General features: G+C 34.6%; 1 protein-coding gene across 10 annotated transcripts in view; it reads right to left on the bottom strand.

Annotated features, from left to right (window-relative positions):
* The window catches only part of TUSC3 (tumor suppressor candidate 3), a 222712-nt gene that overhangs the window by 60883 nt on the left and 147455 nt on the right, over positions 1-14374 (bottom strand). The window contains exon 7 of one of the 10 annotated variants that reach the window (XM_072763611.1): positions 10969-14344. The exons of the other annotated variants lie outside the window; for them this stretch is intronic. Coding sequence (XP_072619712.1) covers positions 14312-14344 — 33 coding nt within the window. The 3' untranslated portion in view covers positions 10969-14311. Of the gene's footprint in view, positions 1-10968; positions 14345-14374 lie in introns of those variants that run through there. 10 annotated transcript variants of the gene reach the window in all.

The following is a 14374-nucleotide window of genomic DNA, read 5'->3' as shown; positions in this document are numbered from 1 at the left end:
TCCACCGTTCCCTTTCAGAGGCAAATAAGCTTCATTGAGAGAATAGTCTTTACTAAATTAGTAAACAGGGACAATATACTAATAGGCAGTTCCATCTTCCTTCTCGGCAACTCCATTACCTATTCTCTTCACCTGTGCCCAGTCATGCTGAAAGCAAGCAAATCATGAGTTTGAACAGTCTGATGTACTTACTGGATAAGCTAAGAGAAAAGCCAGTTTTGTTTTTGTTAATTGTTGTGAATTTTCTTAAGTAATAGAAGTTTGGCAGCCAGTAATAAAACCAATACTTCCTGTTCAGAACAATGTGGAAAGTAGTATTCAAACTTTGGCACTGCAGTTACTAAGAGTGGCGATGACAAACTAGGAAGCAAAAATAGCAGTAATCAGTCCCATAAAGGCCTGCGAAACAGGTTGCTAGAGGAGTCCAGACTTGAGATTCCAGGGAGTGGGGAGAAATGTACTAGTACTAGTATCAGGCATTACAAAGAAACTGTTTTCAACTCAACATACAAAGCACTTTCTCAAAGAATGAAGCTAAAAGTGGCTATCTTATGAGAAAGCAAGTTCCCTACCATCTAAATTGTTTAAGAGGTTCAAAAGCTATTCTTTAATATGGATGTTGTAAAGGAGTTTCTCACTCAAATAGAGGATTCTGGCTTTCATAACTTCTAGACTTCCTTCCATCCATAAGATCTATGAAAGGCCTTTGAAGAATAAATGACAAAGCAAAAAAGTCTATAAAAATAAACCCCATCAGGCCCTGAAAACAGAATCCCTTTGGTTTTACTCCATACATGCTCTATCAGTTCTTACGTAATGGTTCTTCCATTTCTCATCACATTGTTATTACCTGGGTCACAGCCTTAATAACCTGAAATTCATCAACAACCTTTTATCTCTGAGAACTGAGGCTGTGTCAATATAACTTAGTAGTTTGTCCAAAGAAATCTTTGCCTAGCAAAGATAAGACTATACACCAATATAAATAAATAAATACCTCACTGTTTGCTTCAGGAAATTCTTACACATCAATTCATCAGAGGCAGTAGTCTGAACACCTGGCACAACTGCTTACTTTACAATTTCCCGCTTCACTGTGCCCAGCAAACCTAAAGTGTTCTAAAAATTTTTTTTGTCTAATCCAAGTTAGCTCCTGCCTTTAAAAAACCCACCTTATATTATCTGAGTCTAGATACCAAGATCTTATAAATATTTTATTTCCTACTTATGAGTGCAAAGACTTTCTTCCTGTGGTAAGTCCTAATACATTTAGCTCTGCTTTAACAACAGCTAATAACACTGTGGGGAGCTAAACATCTCCATATACCTACTTTGACACTGACCCATGAACCACCGTCTCACTCCCCAAATACCTAATAAACCTACTACAAAATTCCTTGCTAAAATACTGTTTTTAATATATTGTTCTATGGTTTAAACATTTTAATAGTAAAATATATACATATATATATATACACACACACACATTTTACAAATTCTTTCAATCTCAAACACACTGTGTAAAACAAAAATATCCAGACACATAAAATGTAGTTAAAAAAAAAAGTTCTAGTGTAGGCAAATTCATCTATCGTGATGAAAATCAGAAAGTAGCTTCCTAAGAGGAGGAGGGTATAAATGGAGGACCTAAAAACAACCTGTTGGAGCAGGGGGGATACAAATAGTTTATATCTTCACTGTTAAAAGATCATATATATTTATCAAAGCTCGTCAAGTTGTACATTTAAGAGCTATTATACTGTTGTATATTTTATTTTTATAAAAAACTGAAAGTCAAATTAAGCTTATTCGTTCTGGATATGATGAAGAAAGTGCATTTTCTCTGTTTCTCCTATAAATACTGCCCTAAACCCTGGATGTTATACATAAAGCAAACATAAAAATACCGGAAAGGTAAAGAAAAGAGAGCACACAGCCTAGAACCCAGGTTCAACAAAACAGTGAGTTCACTGGGTTTTCTTTGCCCTTGATATATTTGGGACTGGATGATACCGGAGAAGCTGGCAAGCCAGGAAATGACAATGGGCCCAGACAGCCCCCATCACTACAATAACAAATACAAAAACAAAATCAAAACTCCAATAAAAGCCTGCTGTTTCTAGCCAAAAGATCCAGGACAAGTGTAGCCTAGAAATATGAACAACTTTTAAACAAACATTCTCTCAGGTCATTCTACCCCATTCTTGCTTCACATCATCCCATGATTTCCTATTGCTCACATGATAAAGAGCAAATTAACACAAGGTTTTCAAAATGCTTCATAATCTAGCACAAAGTTATCTTTATAGCCTCATTTCTCAACACTTGCAGGCATTAATCATTTAAAATTATTTTCTGTTCTCTGGACAAGGAAGGTAGCCTTTGCTCATTCTATCCTATTTTGAATATACTTTCTGAATTTTACTTTCCTCAAAGTAAAATTTGAGGAAATTTTACTTTTCCTACAATACTAGGCCACTGAGGTCTTTCATTACTCTTTATTCTGCTCATTTATCATTTTGCTTTCATCATGACTATAACTCTTTGTCACTCTGTATCAGAACCAAACTGTATACTTACACCCTTGACTAAATTGTGAAATTCGTGAATGTAAGAATTAAGCCCAGATTATTGTTACAACATCAGAGCAACACAGAGTGAAAGGCACACAGCAGTTATTCATTGAATTGAACTGGAATGATTTCAAATATAAGTATTTCTGGTCGTACAGCATGGTGAGCTTCATTTTTTTTCTGAGTCACTGCCATTAGTTTCCTAGACTCTGAGATTATTTGGATTTGAGTAGACTTGGATACTTTATTATATCATCACCTAGGCTTACTGTAGTCATTGTAATCTTTTTTTTTTTCACCTAAGGAAATTGCAGAAAATAGGATATTCAGTCTCTACAACTAATAATGGATTCTATTCAAGTGTATTCTGCTGTAGATTGCAGCATGAGAATACTCTTTATGTAGACCCAAATCCTCCTTATGACCTAACAAGATAAATTATATGGGTTTTTGTTGTTTATATAATTCTTCAATGGCATTTATTGCAAGGACAACCACTTCATCAAAAAAACAAAACACTTTTAAAAGTTCTGTTTTACTTTTTAAGTGCATTGTTTAACATTGAATTAGATTTTTCCAGTGCCTTTAACTATGGCCTATTAATGCAATACCATTAAATATATTCACCCTGCTACAAATTATACCCCCAGAATCTTATACATCTTATAACTGGAAGTTTGTACCCTTTGAGCAGTATTTTCCCATTTACCATCCCCAAATGCTGGTAATCACCACTCTGCTGTATCTGTACATGCAACTTTTTGAAGGTTCTATATATATTATATATCATACTATTAAAATATGTTCTATCATGTTTGTCTTTGGCTTATTTCACTAAGGGTAATATTCTCAAGGTTCATTCTAGTTGTTGAAAATGGCAAAATTTCTTTCTTTCTCATGGCTAAATAATATATACACACCACATTTTATTTATCCCTTCCTCCAAAGACAAATATGTGAGTTGTTTCCATATCTAGGCTATTGTGAATAATAGTGCAATGAACACAGGATGCAGATATCTCTTCAAGATCTCATTTTCACTTTCTGGATATATATCCAGAAGACTGCTGATCATATGGTCGTTCTCTTTTTAATTATTTGAAGAACCTCCATATTGTATTCCATAATGGCTGTACAATTTACATCTTCAACAAGGCACAAGGATTCCTTCTTCTCTACTTTCCAACAATCTATCTCATATATTTTTATTTCATTGAAATAATTGACATAGAACGTTACATTAGCTTCAAGTGTACAACAGTGATTTGACAATTCTATACATTATTTCCATGCTCACTCCAATAACTACAACCACCATGTGTCACCATACAATGTAATTATGATACTATTGACTACATTCTCTATGCTACACAGCAAGATAAGGGGATTAAGAAACAGAAACTTCTAGTTATAAGTAAGTCCGATTATTTCTTATATTTTTTAATAACTATTCTAACAGGTATGAGGTAATATCTTTGTGGTTTTATTCTGTATTCCCCTGATGATTTGTTACTGAGCAGTCTTTCATATACCCATAAGCTATCTGTAGGTCTTCCTTAGCTTTTCCATATCGAGAAACTTTTGATGACTGATTCAATCTACTTACTCATTAGTCTCTTCAAATTTCCTTTATCTTCATGATCCAGTTTTAGTAAGCTGTATGGTTCTAATTTATCCATTTCTTCTTGGTCTACAGTTTTCTGGCATATTTTTGTTCATAGTAGTCTCATTATCCTTTGTATTTCTGTGTTCTAGTTTTAATGTCTCTTCTTTGCAATTTTGTCTTCTCTATGTTTTCTGAGTTAAACTAAAGACTTGTCACTTTTATTTTTATTTTATTTTATTTTTTTTAAGACTTGTCACTTTTATTTATAAGTTTGTAGAAAAAAAATTTTGGAAGTACTGATCACCAATTCATTATTGATATTATTCTTCCATAGTGTAAATTGTGCCATATAAAGCTTTTTGATAATGTTACATTTAAATGGCAAGCACTATGTAACAACCTCTGTTTGTACGTGAATTTTACCCTAAGAGAATCCAAAATACAACCTTATACTTCCAGTGAACAGCTCCCAGGAATATGTGAACTTGCTTTATGATATTATCTATACAGAGAGAGGCATGAAATAAGTTTAGATCAATATTTTCTTTTAGTTGAGTAAAATAAAGGAAATACATGCCTACATAAACATATGTGGGTGTGTTCATCCTTATTTCTAGTCTTTTCTAAATGTTTGCTGATATAACCTATGATGTGTGTGTGTGTGTGGGGGGGGGGTGATAGGACTTGTGTGTTTATTTCCAGTTGGCCTGGTTGCAGACTCCTCAAAGATGCAGTATATTATATCATGCATTCTGTTATTGTAGTGTTGCTTTTTAAGATCAATTTGTTGTATTCTTTAGTATGCATTCTAATAGTGATCTTGTATTAAATGGGCATTTTTTTCTAATATAAACTCACTTGTTTTCTATAAAACAAGAGTTCTTAGTTTCATTGACTTTTTTCTAATTTATATTTTATTTCTAGTTTCTTATTTCCTTATTCTACTATGAATTTGGTTTATTCTTCTTTATCTGGTTCCTTAAGATGAAGTTAGCTTGTTTATTTGAAAAAAACATACATATATATTTTAAAGATTTTATTTATTGGAGAGAGAACATGAGCAGAGCAGGGTGGAGGTGGGGGGACAGAGAGAGAAGCAGGCTCCCCGCTGAGCAGGGAGCCTGAATAGGTGCTTGATCCCAGGACCCTGAGATCATGATCTGAGCTGAAGGTGGATGCTTAATTGACTGAGCTACTCAGGCATCCCCAGATTCTTCTTGTTTCTTGAGGTAGGCCTGTATTGTTATAAACTTTCCTCTTAGAATTGCTTTCACTGTCCTAGAGATTTGTTTCCATTTAAGTTCCTCTTTGATTTCTTCACTGACCCATTGGTTGTTTAGTAGTATGTGTCCTCCACGTGTTTGTGATTCTTCTGTTTTTTTCTTGTAATTGATTTCTGGGTTCATACCACTATGGTTGGAAAAGATGCTTGATAGGACTTCAGTATTTTTTTTTTTTAAGATTTGAGAGAGAGAACGTGCACAAGTGGGGGGAAGGGCTGAGGGAGCGGGAGAAGCAGACTCCCTACTGAGCAGAGAGCCCAATGTAGGGCTCTATCCTAGGACTCTGAGAGCATGACATGAGCCGAAGGCAGACACTTAAACAGCCACCCAGGTGCCCCAATTTCAAGTATTCTTGAGACATATTTTGTGGCCTAACATGAGGTCTATCTTGGAGAATGTTCCACATACATTTGAAAAGAATGCGTATTTTGTTGTTTTGGGATGGGATATTCTCTACATACCTGTTAAGTAATCTGGTCTTATATGCTGTTCATAGATGTGACTTCCTTATTGATTTTTCGGTGTGGATTAATTATCTGTTGATATAAGTGAGGTTCTAAAATCCCCTCCTGTATTACTGTCATTTTCCATTTCTGTCATTATTTGCTTTCTGTATTTAGGTGTTCCAATATTGGATGCTTAGATATTTACAATTGTTATAGTCTCTTATTGGACTGATCTCTTTATCATTATATAATGCCTTACTTAGTCTCTTACTAATGTATTTACATTACAGTCATTTTGTCTGATAAAGTATTGCCACCCTGATTCCCCCGCCCCCCCTCCATTTGTGGAGAATATATTTTTCCATCCTTTCAACTTCAGTCTGTGAATATATATATATATGTCTTTAAGTTTGAATGGAGTCTCTTAAAGGCAGCATATAGACGAGTCTTGGTTTGTGTTTTGTTTTGTTTTTTTAATCCATTCAGTCACCCTACATCTTTAGATTGAGGCATTGAGCCCATTTACACTTTAATTATTGATAGGTGTGCATGTACTGCCATTTTGTTAATTTTCTATTTGTTTTTCTAGTTATTCTCTGTTCCTTTCTTCTCTGCTTTCTTCCCTATGGTTTGATGACTTTCATTACTGTTGGATTACTTTTTATTTTTTTGTGTATCTATTGCAGGTTTTTTGGCTACCATGGGATATGCAGATAACATCCTATGTGTACAACAGTCTGTACTGACTTGATGGTGGCTTAATTTTTAACACATCCTAAAAGCATTATGTTTTTACTCCCTCCTCCGTGTTTTATGTATATGATATCATATTTTACATAGTTTCGTGTATCCCTAATATATCCAGTGTGTACACACACACACACACACACACACACAGGATATACATATACTTTTGTGTTTAAACTCATACACACACAGGATATACATATACTTTTGTGTTTAAACTCATTACTTTTGTAAGTGATTGATCTATTAACTTTACTAAATGTTTACCAGTAAAAGTTTTCCTTTCATAACTTCCTTCTACTTATGGCCTTCTCTACAGTTCTTTTTAACATTTCTGGTATGGTTGGTTTACAGGTGATGAACTACTTTTAGTTTTGTTTGTCTGGAAAACTCTCTCTCCTGTAATTTTGTATGACAACCTTGCTGGTCAGGATATGTTTGGTCACATTATTTTTTCTTTTTGCACTTTGAAGGCCAGAGGGCATGATATATTCAAAGTTTTTGCTGAAAAGTTGGCTGATACAGCCTTATGGGGTTTCCCTTGTATGTAACCATTTGCTTTCTTTTGCTGCTTTTATGATTCTCTGTTTAATTTTTGTCATCTACATTACCATGTATCTTGGTGTGAACCCCCTTGGGTTCATCTTGTTTTGAACTCTCTTTGCTTCTTGTTTATGGATATCTGTTCCTTCCCCATGTTAGAAAGCCTTTAGCTGGTATTTCTTCAAATAGGCTTTCTGCCCCCTTGTCTCTACTCTCCTTATGGGATCCCTATATATAACACAAATATTTTGTTTAATGATGTTGCACAGGTACCCTTAATCTACCTTATTTTTTATTATCCTTTTTCTTTTTTGCTATTCAGTTTGGTTTTCATTACCTTGTCTTCATGACTGCTCATCATTTTTCTGTATCCTCTAGTTCACTGGGGATTCACCTATTTTTCCATTTAAGTTATGGTATTCTTCAAATCTGATTGATTTTTATATTTTCTACCTCTTGCTCATGTTCTATGTTCATGCAGTCTTCTGTCAAGTCTGAGGATTATCTTTGTGACCATTAGAGCTCTTCATTGGTCATACTGCTTATCTCTGTTTAGTTCTTTTTCATAATTTTGTTTTGTTTTTTTCATTTGGGATACATTCCTCTCCTTCCTTATTTTGTCTAATACTCTATCAGGTCAGCTACATCTCCTCATCTTACAAGTTGTGGCCTTACATAAAAGGGATCCTGTGGTGCCCTATAGTGCAATTTCCCCTGTCACTAGAACTAGGAAGTTGATGTATGTCTCTCTGTGTGAGTTGTACATGCCTTCTTGTTATGGCTGAGCCATGATTGCTGTGGGCACACTGCTGGGCATGGTTTGCTCCCTGTGTTGCTAGCTAAAAGGACTCTCTGCAATGAACCACTGTCTGAGTTTGCTCCCCACACTGTTAGCAAAGGGGCCTGCCTATAGCCCCCTTCAGGCTTGCTGGTGAGTAGTTTAGCAATTAGCTCTGCTGCCTGCAGTGAGTTGCTATGTGTGCCCTGATGAGCACAATTTCTTCTCCACACTGTTAGCAGAAAGCCATCATCAGCTTGTGGGTGGGTATTTGAGTGTTCTTAATCTTAGAATTCTAGCTATTTGGTGAAAGTCTCACTTTGTTCTTGCATTGTTTTCCTGGTATTATTTATCTGTGTTCTCTTATAGTTCTCTGATCAGCTTTAGAGCAATTATTTTGAATTCTTTATTGGGCAATTTCTGGATCTTTATTTCTTTGGGGACAGTTATTAAAGATTTGCTCTTTTCCTTTGGTGGAATCTTGTTTCTGATTCTTCGTAATCCCCGTAGACTTGCTTAGGTATCTAAGCATTGTAAGAAATAGCTGCCCTTCCAGATTTTATGCTCTGACTTTGATAAGGAAAACCTTTCACCTGTAGGTGGGAGCACACTGGAGTGTGATGTCACCCTGAATCTAGTGGTCCACGGAACCCGGGGGGGGGGGGGGGGGGGGGCATGTGTTAGCATCAGGTTGGGGGTATGCTGTTAGCTCAGTCTACCAGGGCTTCTAGGCTGTCATCTTGCATGGCAGAGCCCTGAACTGGCTGCTAACATGACTCCCAGGCTTCAGTGGAGTAGGGTCAAACTCAGGCAGGTGGAGTCAGCAAAAATAAATACCTGTGGGGGGCGTCTGGCTGGTTCAGTTAGAAGAGCTTGTCACTCTTGATTGCAGGGTTGTGAGTTAGAGCCCCATATTAGGTGTAGAGATTATTTAACAAAACCTAAAAAAGAAACACCTGCGGGGTGAAAAAGGGAAAAATTTGCAGGAGGACTTTGGTGGCTACCCTGGCCATTGGCTTCACCATTGGCTTTGCCCTTTGAGTTTGTGCTCAGAAAAGATCTCTGTGAAACACAATCTCTCCCGCTGAGTGTCAGCTAATAACAGCCTCTTGTCTTGCTTGATCCTAGCTGGTTCTATATGTCTCAGCTTTGTTGGTCTGCGTGGGTAAAATTGAAGGGACCACTGCACAGTACACCAAAAGGCTGAATAAGCTTTTTGCTCATTCCCTCTTCTCTCTTAGGCTATGAGTATCTTTTCCAGCTGGGAAAGTTCTTTCTTTGTCCTGAATAATGCCAGCATGGGATGATGCATACAAAATGAAGCAGTCTTCCTTCTTTTGTTGTGCTACTATTCTCAGGTTTTTTTGTTCCACTTGCTAACAGTGGACAATATAGCCTCTTGCAGTACTGGTTTTATTTGTGGATAGCTGTCTAACTTTTTACTAGCATTAATGAAATAGTAAATAGTGAAAGAGAGCAGTATAAAGGTTTAAAAATTTCTAAAACCATGGTGAATGGAAAGAGTGTAAGGAGAAAAATGAGAAAATGAAAACATTCTAAAATGAAAATGCCGTTAGTAATGGCTCAACAATCACTAATGAAGTGTAAATAACTCATTGAAGAGTTATTACACTTAAGTGACTGCTAGTTATATTTAGTGTATTATAATAAAGCTGCAAGTTGTTTAATATACGTTGAAGACCATCCATGCTTTCAAAACTCAATATATTAACCAATAAGCAAAATGGAGAAAAACAATTATTTCTATTTATCAAAACTTAAAATATAAACAACATAAGAATATCTTGAGGACATATCACAATTGAAAGGAATAGAAATAATTTCATTTTCATGTGAAGTGAGGAAATGGTATTATAAAAATAAACTGTCAGAAACTATAATTACCTAATAGCAAATATTATTTTGAGATTTAATAGTTCCAAACAATTAAGATGCCATGCCATAGAGATTATGATGATAATAATGCAGACATCTCTTCTTTATATATGATGCTTGAGATACAAATTGAACAGTTGTAGGACAATAGAACAATAGAAAGTGATAGCATAAAAAAATGTTTAAGATTGTACATATAGGGAGTTTGCTATTAAAAATTTTTAAAAGCATATACCATTTTTGGTCCCTTATAAGCTTAAGTATATGAGAATAAATTATAGTTATTAGTTTGCATGTCCAATTAAGTTGAACCTAAATAGGTATGTACTTCAAAGAAAGAACACAGTAGTGTGACACAATCTCCTATAACTAGAAAAGCATTCCCAAAGAATGTTTACATTTTGAGCCTGAAACTGTAACTTAAAGATTTAATAAGTAAATAAATTACAAGCCAAATTTCAGATACAATATACAATGAGTGACGATTTATTTCATAATGTTCCCTTCTGTAGTAAAAAAAAAAAAAAACAAAAAACAAAAAACAAAAAAACTGTTTTTTTCATTATTTTAGTGAAAGGAAACTAATGTTACCTAACTTTCAGAGCTTCTGACAGATTCTTGAGTTGTGAGGTAGGTCACAATAATTTCATTTCTTGGCAGAAATAAAATGTTGCTATTCACAGTAATTATGTCTTTGGGAAAGAATTAAAGCATTTTTACATTATTAACACAGCAGTGCCTCTGTTAGTATATTTATTATAAAACTCAGGAATGAAGCTTAAAATTTTTAAAAAGTTACACTCATGGATAAAATAAGAGATTATACATTAAAGTAGAGGCAAGTAATATTTCAAAGTTGTTTTAAAATATTTTATGGTCTATATTAACTCTATTTCAATAAATAATAATAAACAATTACAACCTGTATAGGAAAAGTATTAAGTAGAATATAGTTATAGAGCAAGAAATAATTTCATAATCCTCTCTCTACCCAATTAGTCAATGATCTCCCAGTAAGTGAAAAAAAAATAAAGCACTTAATCTTTAAAGTTAACCTAAAAAGAAGCAAAAAAACAACTAAATTAAAAACTTGACATTTTTTTTCAAACATTTTTAAAAATCTTTATTTATTTATGATAGTCACAGAGAGAGAGAGAGAGAGAGGCAGAGACACAGGCAGAGGGAGAAGCAGGCTCCATGCACCGGGAGCCTGACGTGGGATTCGATCCCGGGTCTCCAGGATCGCGCCCTGGGCCAAAGGCACGCACCAAACCGCTGCGCCACCCAGGGATCCCAAAACTTGACATTTTTATAAACAACTAGGGAAACACAGGCAGTGTTAGTAGCCTAAATATAGAACAAAATCTGAGAGAGATCCATTGTTATTTTAAAATATTTAGCATGCCTTATCCAAAATAATAGATAAGCACTGGAGAACTTTCCCATCGTTTCTTCCTTTTAGAGTTAATTATTCTAAAGTCCTAAACTTACTTAAAAACTAAGGCATAATCTGGTCTAACAACATGACCATATCCTACTGGGACCTTTATTTAATATATTTAAGTGACGCAATATATTTTGTTCTCTGTTTTGATAAATATTTGTGATATATTTGGTAGTATTTAAAGAATTCACAAAAAAATAAAAACTAAAATATATTTCACTGAACCTAATATTTGTTTTCTCATAGCTCTTAATCTTTTTTTGTATGTAAATTTTTATCACTGATTAGCATTTTAGAGAATCAAAACATAAATTGTGTTTAAAAAACATACATTAAACAGGAATTACTATGTTATTGACATTTACATTATCTTATTTTGAAGTTACAAAGTTAAAACTTTAAAATGCTTTTTTCAAACCAGAATGTGTATGCCTATTATGAATAAGCTTAATGTAATTGATTCAGTTTTATTGGTAAGATGAGAATAATTTCCTTGAGTTTTAAAGACCATATTACTCTTTCCAGTGCACTAAATAATTTTCCCAAATTGGAAAAAAATTTAAACAATATGATCCAGTTAGAAAGCAGTGTATCCTTTTCTGTGGAAGGGATGGTCTTCTGTTTATTTTCTCCTCTGATACTGCATTTATTCTGGATTCCCAGAATAAGAAAACACATTCTTATTTTGTAGTTCTATAATCCTTTGTATGTGCTTTCAAGGTCTTCATTACATAATACAAAACTTAGGGAAAACAATTTTTTAAATAAACATTTTTTGATAGGCTAAAAATATACCTTGAGTTCCTTTTTGCAAAGAAGGATTTATTCATCTATTCAATTACTTATTTATACTGTCATGTGAAATGCTTTGAATAGAGGTAAGGATACAAATCACAAGGTCCTTGTTAATTTGCCAGGATCGCAAGTAGCAACATCTAAGAGTAGGCATAGTCTGGGTTGGTTCCAGAGTCTGGTAATCAAGGTCAGTCAGCGTTTAGGATTAAGAGTGCATATGATGATTGTGAAGGAAGAGAGCAACAGCAGCAGATGCTGAAGGCAAGGAGTTTTATGTAAGTCCAACTAGACACAAAAAAACTTAAGATGTAAGGTGAAACTTCCAAGAAATAAGATTCGGTGTCATAGCAACAAAGTGACCACAGTATTGAGGCAAACCTAGAAAGCAATTCCAGTTTCTAATACCATGCAATACAATAGTAGGGGAAGCTTTCTTTAGTAACGGAGATTTTAGGCAAACCCATATGATACTATCTCTGTTGGTCTATGAGCTTCATGATGTATTGACACTACTAAGGCAAATAGAATACCTAGCATTTAATGAGCTCTCAGGAAATGTTTACTAGATGGAAAAACAAAAACATGAATAAATGAAAGAGCAGAATCCCAATCCCAAACTCTATTGTAAAGTTTCTTATCTTCAATTTATCAATGATGATTATCTAAATGTTTTTTAATTTAGTTGCAAAAAAAAATTAGTTGCATGCTGACATTGTCTCTGGTGGAGGTATGTAGATTACAGTAAACTACAGAACACTCTGTAAATATTTGCATTCAAAATAACTATACTTATGCCTATACAGTTTCCAACTTATGGCTAAAATATAGCTAAAAAAGCTAACACATGCAAAATCCCTGAGGCATAAAAGTATAAAGGAATTGAAGAAAGTGTAAGACATTATGGCTGCCTGAGACAACAGAAAAAGTGCTTCATTATGATAAATTCTGTATTAAGCAGCATGCCATTTTTGCAACACAATGTTTTTGCCTGTGCACAGAGAACACAGCTCTTAGTTTCATTCACTGTTGAGCTAGCTTAATACAGTGAAATATTTTAGATTTTGTACGTTAACCCATAGCAATCCCCAGGCAGCAGCTAAAAGCCAAATATTGGGAAATTAAAACAAAAAGAATACTACATTTATATATATATGTTGGGAGCTATGATCTAAGTAGAAGATTTACTTCACTGAATGCATTTTGTTAAGGATGTTTTTTTTTTAACAGAAAATGTCTTTATGTTCCATGTAACCATACAGTTAGTTGTATAGTTCCTCTTTAGCTACACAGTAATAACTGCTTTTGTGATGACTTTCATGCTGTTAAGTGGACCATTAGTACTTGGCTTGTGCCATTACATAGCATCTTAATAGTGACAAACAAACAAACTTGCAAATCAGCACAGCATCATACTGTGTGCATTATTATGTGTCCTTACACTCTGTATTCACATTTAAGTTCAATGCAGTGAAACTCATTCTAATAGCATTTTTAGATCTTGTAGACATGTTTTAATCCACAGTATATAAAAATATGAATAGTCACCAATATTACAAATGTTTAATTTTACAAACAGCTAAATGGAGACCCAACAACATATCCCAGTCTTTTATTAGGTTGTGTCTGATCCGATTAGCTTGGTCCAGTTAAAATATTGGACTATTAAAGCTAGAATCAGAAGTTTGGAGCTGAAAAATGGACCCATTATATATAGATTCTACTGATGGCCACAAACAATGTGCCATTCTCACCAGTATCTCCCTAAGTGTATACTGTTAATTTTAGGGTGAAAAAGGCAGTAGGGGTGCATAGCAAAGAGGACTGCAACACACTGGAAAATACAATTCAAATCACAAACCCTGTTGATAGAGCATCAATAACAAATCTTCTAGAACAGAAAAAAAATGATTTGTCCATCTATATAAGAATTGCTAAAACTTATAAACAGACTAGATATTCATAAATATGTACATACGCTCTCCTGAATTACTGCTTTTGAGACTGACTTGGGAAGAATCCAAACTAGGACCTAGTGTTTTCCACTTTCACTGCTTATACATCTTTTATCATATTTTATTTTATAAAGAATTATTAGAAAAGCAGGATCAGGCTTATTTTCCGGAAGAACAAAGATGGGGCACAGGCGGGGGGACAGTCCACAGGGCACGCCCTTATGGAGATTGTTACGAGGATCGACATTTCAACAGTATAAACAGATATCCAACCGAAGAGCCTGCGGAAGGGACCATGGTGAAGTCAGCAC

Source organism: Vulpes vulpes, chromosome 7 (assembly GCF_048418805.1).
Source record: "Vulpes vulpes isolate BD-2025 chromosome 7, VulVul3, whole genome shotgun sequence".
NCBI lineage: Eukaryota > Metazoa > Chordata > Mammalia > Carnivora > Canidae > Vulpes > Vulpes vulpes.
The sequence above is the reverse complement of the archived record's forward strand: the minus strand, read 5'-3'. Positions and strand labels throughout refer to the sequence as shown.